This window comes from Triticum dicoccoides, chromosome 7B (assembly GCF_002162155.2).
Source record: "Triticum dicoccoides isolate Atlit2015 ecotype Zavitan chromosome 7B, WEW_v2.0, whole genome shotgun sequence".
Classification (NCBI taxonomy): Eukaryota; Viridiplantae; Streptophyta; class Magnoliopsida; order Poales; family Poaceae; genus Triticum; species Triticum dicoccoides.
Window position 1 is genome coordinate 69,956,938 of NC_041393.1, and position 8,877 is coordinate 69,965,814.

The window sequence follows — 8,877 nt, forward strand, 5'->3', positions numbered from 1 at the left end:
AATGGAGTTTTAGTAATCTTGCCCATTAGGCATGGTTCACATGTCTCAAATGATTCATAATCAATAGGTTCCAAAAGTCCATCGGCATGGAGTTTCTTCATGCGCTTTACAGCAATATGACCTAAGCGGCAGTGCCACAAATATGTGGTACTATCATTATTAACTTTGCATCTTTTAGCATCAATATTATGAATATGTGTATCACTACGATCGAGATTCAACAAGAATAAACCATTCACAAGGGGTGCATGACCATAAAAGATATTACTCATATGAATAGAACAACCATTATTCTTTGACTTAGATGAATAATCGTCTCACAATAAACAAGATCCAGATATAATGTTCATGCTCAACACAAACACCAAATAACAATAATTTAGGTTTAAAACTAATCCCGAATGTAGATGTAGAGGTAGTGTGTCGACGGTGATCACATCGACCTTGGAACCATTTCCGACGCGCATCATCACCTCGTCCTTAGCTAGTCTTTGTTTATTCCATAGCTCATGTTTCGAGTTACAAATATTAGCAACCGAACCAGTATCGAACACCCAGGCGCTACTACGAGCACTAGTAAGGCATACATAAATAACATGTATATGAAATATACCTTTGTCGACATTGCCAGCCTTCTTATCTGCCAAGTACTTGGGGCAGTTCTGCTTCCAGTGACCATTCCCCTTGCAGTAGAAGCACTCAGTCTCAGGTTTGGGTCCAGCCTTGGGTTTCTTCACGGGAGCGAAAACTGTCTTTCCATTCTTCTTGAATTTCCCTTTCTTTCCCTTGCCTTTCTTGAAACTAGTGGTCTTTCTAACCATCAACAACTGATGCTCCTTCTTGATTTCTACCTCCATGGCCTTAAGCATCACGAAGAGCTCAGGAATCGTTTTCTCCATCCCTTGCATATTATAGTTCATCACAAAGCCCTTATAGCTTGGTAGCAGTGACTGGCAAACTCTGTCAATGACCGTGTCATTCATCTAGAAGATTAGCTCCCAACTGAGTCAAGCGGTTGTGAAACCCAGACATTCTAAGTATATGCTCACTAACAGAACTGTTCTCCTCCATCTTGTAGCTAAAGAACTTGTCAGAGGTGTCATACCTCTCAACCTCGGCATGAGCTTGAAATACCAATTTCAGCTCCTGGAACATCTCATATGCTCCATGGTACTCAAAACGTCCTTGGAGCCCTGGTTCTAAGCCGTCAAGCATGGCGCACTGAACTATTGAGTAGTCATCAAAATGTGCCTGCCAGATGTTCACAACATCCACAGACAACGCTGGACGGGGTGCGGCACCTAGCGGTGCATCAAGGACATATGCCTTCTGTGCAACAATGAGGATAATCATCAAGTTACGGACCCAGTACGCATAGTTGATTCCATCATCTTTCAACTTAGCTTTCTCTAAGAACGCATTAAAATTCAGGGGAATTACAGCGTGGGCCATTGATCTACAACACAATTGCAAAGACAATTAAGACTAAGTTCATGATAATTAGTTCAGATAATCAAATTACTAATAAACTCCCACTTAAATCAACATTCCTCAAGTTGTTTAAGTGATACATGATCCAAGTCAACTAACCCATGTCCGATCATCATGTGAGATGGGGTAGTCATCAATGGTGAATATCTCCATGTTGATCATATCTACTATATGACTCATGTTCGACCTTTAGGTCTCCTGTGTTCCAAGGCCATGTCTATCATGCTACGCTCGTCAAGTTTAACCCAAGTATTTTTCATGTGTAAAACTGGCTTACACTCATTGTATGCGAACGTAGAGTCTATCACACCCGATCATCATGAGGTGCTTCGAAATGACGAACTTTTGCAAAAATGCATACTTAGGGAGAACACAATTTCTTGAAATTAAGTGAAGGGATCATCTCATAATGCTACTGTCCTCCTCAGCAAAATAAGATGCATAAAAAGATAAACATTACATGCAATCAATATGTGACATGATATGGCCATTATCATCTGATGCCTTTGATCTCCATCTCCAAAGCACCGGCATGATCTCCATCGTCACTGGCATGACACCATGATATCCATCATCATGATCTCCATCATCGTGTCGTCACGTGGTCATCTCACCAACTATTGCTTCTACAACTATTGTTAACGCATAGTGATAAAGTAAAGCAATTACATGACAATTAATAAATTAAAGACACCCTATGGGTCCTGCCGGTTGCAGAACTCATCGACATGCAAGTCGTTAACCTATTACAAAACATGATCATCTCACACATCAACATATATCACATCACGTTTTGGCCATGCCACATCACAACATGCCCTGCAAAAACAAGTTAGATGTCCTCTACTTTGTTGTTGCTAATTTTACGTGGCTGCTGTGCAACTAGCAAGACCGTTCTTGCCTATGCAAAGCCACAACAGTGATAATAAAGTTGCCTTTTAACCTTCTACAAGGACTGCCTTTGTCAAATTAGATTCAACAAAGTAGGAGAGACAGACATCCGCTAGCCACCTTATGCAACAAATTGCATGTCAGTCGGTGGAACGGTCTCATGTGCGAGGACATGTAAATTTGGTTCGAGCCGCTTCATCCCACAATACCACCGAATCCAAATAAGACAAGAGAGGTAAACAATTTGATCTTCAATGCCCACAAATCTTTGTGTTCTACCCGTGCATATACATCTACGTATAGACCTAGCTCATGATGCCACTATTGGGGAACGTTGCATGAAAATCAAAAATATTCCTACGAACACCCAAGATATATCTAAGAGAAGCATAACAAAGAGAGGGGAGAGTGTGTATACGTACCTTCGTAGACCGTTAAGCGAAGCATATATCACGCGGTCTATGTAGTCATACTCATCACGATCCAATCGCGATCCAAATCGATGAAGTATCAAACGAACGGCACCTCCGCGTTCAGCACACGTATGGCTCGACGACGTCTCCTCCTCCTTGATCCAGCAAGCGAGGGAGGGGAAGTAGATGGGATTGCCTGCAGCACGACGGTGTGACGGTGATGGTGGTGGAGTGATTCCGGCAGGGCTACGTCGAGCGCTACTGAAACAACGAAGACAGAGGAGTTACAAAGTAATGGGAGGGAGAGGGGGCCAAGGGCTTGTGTTGGCCAGCCCTCCAAGCCCTAGGGGTGCACCAAGGGGGACGAGTTAGACTCCTAGTCCAATTCCCTCCTTTTCCATACAAAGGTGGACTTTCCACCTCTCCCAAGACACAGGGCCGTGAGGGACTTGTGCCTCCCCTCAACCCATGCTGACCCTTGGGACGTGGTGGAACTCTTGGTGGACTTTTGGACTCCTCTGGAAGTTTACGAAACCTTCTGGAAGCTTCCCGGTACAATCCCGAAAGAACTGGAACTTTTTTCAAAACCCTGAATACAACTTTCCATATATAAATCTTTACCTCCAGACCATTCCGAAGCTCCTTGTGACGCCCCGGATCCCATCCGGGACTCCGAACAACGTTCGTCACCAACATGCATATCCCAATATTACTCCAGCGTCACCGAACGTTAAGCGTGCGGACCCTACGGGTTCGAGAATCATGTAGACATGACCGAGACACCTCTCAGGTCAGTAACCAATACCGGAACCTGGATGCCCATATTGGTTCCTACATATTCCACGAAGATCTTTAATCGGTTGAACCACGATGCCAACGATTGGGTTAATCCCGTATGCAATTCCCTTTGTCCGGCCATATGTTACTTGCTCGAGATTCGATCGTTGGTATCTCCATACCTAGTTCAATCTCTTTACCGACAAGTCTCTTTAGTCATTTCGTAATACAAGATCTGGTGACTAACTCATTAGCCACATTGCTTTCAAGCTCTTTACGATGTTGTATTACCGAGAGGGCCCAGAGATATCTCTCCGTCACACGGAGCGACAAATTCCAGTCCTGATCCATGCAACCCAACAGACACCTTTGGAGATACCTGTAGAGCATCTTTATGATCATCCAGTTACGAGGTGACGTTCGATAGCACACAAGGTATTCCTCTGGTATCTGGGAGTTGCATGATCTTATGGTCTTAGATATAGATACTTGACATGAAGAAAGCTATAGCAATAAACTCAAGTGATATGATCGAATCCTAAGCTTATGGTTGGGTCTTGTCCATCACATCATTCTCCTAATGATGTGATCCTGTTATCAAATGACAACGCATGTCTACGGTTAGGAAAGCTTAACCATCTTTGATCAATGAGCTAGCCTAGTAGAGGCTCACTAAGGACATAGTATTTGTTTATGTATTCACACATGTATTTAAGTTTCTGGTCAATACAATTCTAGCATGAATAATAAATCTTTATCATGAACAACGAAATATGATAATAACTAATTTATTATTGCCTCTAGGGCATATTTCCGACGGGAGGGACGCCACAAAGAGGGAAGGAGTTCCCCTCCTTGCGCCGGCCTAGGGGGGAGGAGGAGTCCTCCCCCACTCCAATTCAGCCTCCCAAGTGGGAAAGGAGGGGTGGCGCCTCCCCCTATTGGGCCCTTGTGGCCCAATTCTCCTTCCACCACTTGTCTTTTAAGGCCCGCTGATATTTAATTAAATCTAAAAGCGTCCTAAATATTATTAGAGCCTTTTATTATTAGTTTAACATCTCTGGAAACATTTTTACCTATATATTATTTATCGGTAATAACCGGTTTTGCCCGGTAAACTCTGAACCATTCTGGTGACCACGAAACGCTTTCGATTCCTTTCCAAACTATTCCGAATATCACTGAAACCATTTCACAAATATATTCTCATTATTCTCGTCGTTGTAACTCGTGATTACCTTAAGTTTGTGACCATGTAGGTTCGGTAAAATATGGACATGAAAAAAAACCTTTTGATACACTGCATATGCAGCATTGTTTCCGTTCGGATTACAGGAGACAGTACATAAATCATGAACTACTCCAACTTCAAACATTCGGGTCAGTTGTAAAATACAAATACTACCTTTGTATACATGTTGAGGACTATACCTATGTCTAAAATCACCATCAATTTACAGATGGGGTTAAAGAATGTACTACTTTAAAAGCATAAGAATTATCAATCTAAAGAGAATATGCACACTGAACATCTGTCTTTTCTTTTCCAAAATAGCGGGAACGAGAGAAATAACTAATCTACCTAGTCCAACGTTTGGAATGCAGAATTGCTTCAATGACGAGAAACATACACGCGAGCATCTGGCACTCCCCTTCACCTCAGACACTGCTCAACTCAATCTGAATCTGAGTGTGTCCTGGAGGCACAGATGCATCCTGGATGCCATTCTGCTGCACCGGGTCAGGCTCTATGCCCCCAACATTTTCGCTGCTTCCTTCGACGGCCCCAAAATTATCACTGCCAGCTTCAGGGTAGGGTTGTGGAACAGGGCTGGGGTCGCCACCCATGGTATTCTGCAACGGACGAGACTCATCTTCGACCTTTCTCAACCGAGTGCATTTGGCATGAATTGACCTTATAATGCTTATCAACAGCATTAGAGTTGAAATGGATACTGTGATGACAAAGAGACCGGAGAAGCTTTGGAAAGTCAGAGGCGTGGAGTCCATGTCAGGGACCATGCTAGGACCCATTGGAGGTGAAGCTGAGCCGAACCATTTTCTTTCGATTCGTGAGCCCTCATCCCGTCCTGCTAGGTGCAGGATAGCAGTCGAAAGATTATGCACTAGCGGAGAACCTAGACGGAATGCCTGAAGATAAGAACACGATGTCAGCAACTTATTTTCTATCTAGATTGCAGCATAGCACTGCAAGAACAAATCAGGAATATACCAAGGCATTAAGGTTGAGTAGCTTACAAAGCCAAATCCAGGAGTCCTGTATATGGATCCAAGCATCCTAAAATCATTTTCGTACCGACGGTCAGAGAGGAAAGAAGTTAAATAAGGGATCTCATCTATGATAGCTGACACCCCTCCATTCTTGGAACCCATCCTCAAAGCAGCAGCATATTCTTCTTTCGTTGTGTAGTTCCTTAACCTGCTTTCACTGAAATTATGACTGACCAAGAAGGACCGCACAAATGAATCATCTTGGTATCCTACAAAGTCACCACTACTCCTGAGCTGGTCTAGATCTGTCATCAAAGGACGGAGCCTCTTTGCGGTCAGTATGGATGATAGGCTTGCTGTGTAGCTTTGTACAAGAATCAGCACCACAAAGCACCATACCACCACAACAATTTTTGACAAGGGGCTTCTAATAATAGGACCTGTGCATGGAATAACCAAAAGATTATATAATCTTAGAACTATGATGAGAAACTAATTAAAATACTTATTATAAAGCCTCGAATTCTGTCAGGAAGTTTAAGCTTAAGTACTCACCATGAGAAAATGTCAAAGTTGAGAAAATGAAGTAGAGGGCAGTGCTACATTGTCTCGATCTTGATCCTTGGTACTCCTGATTTTTGGGCAGTTCAATCATCCACACAACAAAGCCAGTATAGAAGAAGAAGACAATTGTTGCAAACCAAAGCCTCCCATTTAGTGGCTTTACAAATGTCCAACGGATTGTATCCGGTTCATCCTCGGCGAGCACAAGCATAGACACACCTGACTGGGTGTACGGCATTGTAAAGTCTGTGGTAGCGACTCGTTCCGCGGTTATGGTCACATCGCCTACTGCACCGTCATACACCTGTTTAGGATAGATGAAAATTAGCACAGATGAAAAGGTATTTAGGTACTACAAGAAATTACAATGTTGACAAAATAATACTCGTATAAGGATGAGATGAAACTAGTGTAGGATAAGCCTTACCCCGAAAGACACATTGCCTACTAGCTCATCATAAGTACCACGGAAGACGAAAAAATTATAGCACGGACGAGGATGCAAATTCCTCATAGCAGCCTCAAAGATATCAATGCTGTAGCCAGTGACGTTTTGTTTCTTGGAAACAGGATCAATAACGTTCACAAAAACTTGAAAGCCCAGTTTCAGCGGCACGGCAATCTTAAGCCCCGTCTTACCTCTGCATTTCTTCCTTGATTTCCTTGTACCTAGTTTTCTACTAATTCTTCTGCCTGTTCTCGGACTAGGAAAGGTTATAGTGTCACTTCCAAGTGTAAATCCAAACGTGGCATGGCCTCCTGAGGCTGCTACAGGATCTTCTATCCAGAAGGCACACAATGCTGGAGAAACACCAGAGAAGGAGAGAACCGGAACATGGTTGCGGCGGCGGCCTAGGTGTGCGGGGTAATCTGATTTGCCCAGTGTCCCAGGGCCCCATATGATGGCCTGCACTTGCCCATTCTTGATCAGGTCCTCGGCTGCGAAACACATACAGGTCACAAAATTAGACAAGCAAATAACATATAATCTAAAAACAATACTATATGTCTATTGATGCATTATTCTTATTCATCAAAGGTTTTTGCAATATTCATCAACGTTTTTTGCATCATTCATTGAAGATTCGTATGCAACGTGAGGCGCACTAGGTGTGTCGTGCATCTGCTCAGGGATCCTGGTCTGATTTCCTAACTTCGGCACCTACAAAAATAACTGAAGAGAAACTTTGGGCCTGCCGCTCTGTACCAGCCAGTGGAGAAGCAAGAAAAAATACCTTGTGGGCGAGAGCGAAGGGGGCATGGGCGCTAGCTGCAGCGAAGATGGAGGCCATGGCAGCGCACTGGATCAACATAGATCAGAGCGGCAGTGGGTTGGTACGGACATCGCCCATGGTCATCCGAGTGGTGGTAGGGCCGCAGACGGAGGAAGGACTCCGCATATCGGCGCTGGGCGGGAACAGCGTGACGGACATTGAGGCGATGTCCTGCCGTGTGCGCCGCCGGCCGGAGGCCGGCGACGGCCGCCGGTGCTGGGGTTATGGCGGCTGGAGCTGGACGGACGGAGCGCGTTGCTTTGCGAGGAGCCGAGAGAGCGGCTGGGAAGCGAGTGGGTGTTTGGGCCTGGGCCCTAGATTGGTGCGTTGCACGGGCCGGCTTTGCACTGGCCGAACTGTTTACGGATTTTGGATTAACTAAAAAAATACTAAAAAAACTAAAAAACTAAAAAAATACTGTTTATGGATTTCGGATTTTTTTTTTAGAAAAGGATTATGGATTTCGGATTAACTCCAAAAAAACTACTGGTTATGGATTTCAGATTAACTCCCAATGGTTCTACTCGGTTTTTTCTTCCTCTTGCTGCATGCTACACGTTAACAAATTGTTGTGTGGAGGAATCAACATCACGACTCAATTATATCCCTTTGTAAAATTTAAGAAATTATTTGGTTGCAGGGAAAATGCAGGAATTTTTCGTATAGGTAGGTGCATGCCATGGTTGTCATAGAAACAAATAATAAAAATCGTGAGGTTGTACTCGATGGAAATTCTCCTATGATATTACATACTCCGTCCGTCCCAAATTACTTGTCACGGAAATAAATAAAAATAAATATATTTAGAACTAAAATACATCTAGATGCATTTATTTCTGCGATAAGTAATTCTGGACGAGGGAGTACAAAGTAGGCCATAAAACATAAATCTTCTGACTTTAGAAACCAAAACATACTCCACTGGAAAAATTCCCAAAGAATGAAGTGCTCCGCAATCTATAACCAAAGAGGCCCTAAGAGATCAAGCACCAGAGTCCGACCTTCCTCCCTCTCCTCGTCTGATTGCTTCTTTCTCATGTTATCCTTCATTCCTTCTCTCCAAGACCACATCCATTCATTCTTTCTCCTCCCCTACTTCACCTCCTCTCACTAGCTCCACCATCGCAACGCTCCATATGCCCTATTCCACAGGATCTATATTTGGTCAGTGCCCTAGTGAATCCCTCTAATCTTGGAGTTGTCGCGGTACTCACTGGCCTCAGTTGCCGCCAAGG

General features: G+C 43.7%; 1 protein-coding gene across 1 annotated transcript in view; it reads right to left on the minus strand.

Annotated features, from left to right (window-relative positions):
- Positions 1–5,231: 5,231 nt before the first annotated feature.
- The window catches only part of LOC119338626 (glutamate receptor 2.8-like), a 4,949-nt gene continuing 1,303 nt past the window's right edge, over positions 5,232–8,877 (minus strand). The window contains exons 2-5 of the mRNA XM_037610920.1: positions 6,796–7,307; positions 6,360–6,672; positions 5,832–6,244; positions 5,232–5,723 (exon numbers count right to left, since the gene is read on the minus strand). Coding sequence (XP_037466817.1) covers positions 5,232–5,723; positions 5,832–6,244; positions 6,360–6,672; positions 6,796–7,307 — 1,730 coding nt within the window. The remainder of the gene's footprint in view (positions 5,724–5,831; positions 6,245–6,359; positions 6,673–6,795; positions 7,308–8,877) is intronic.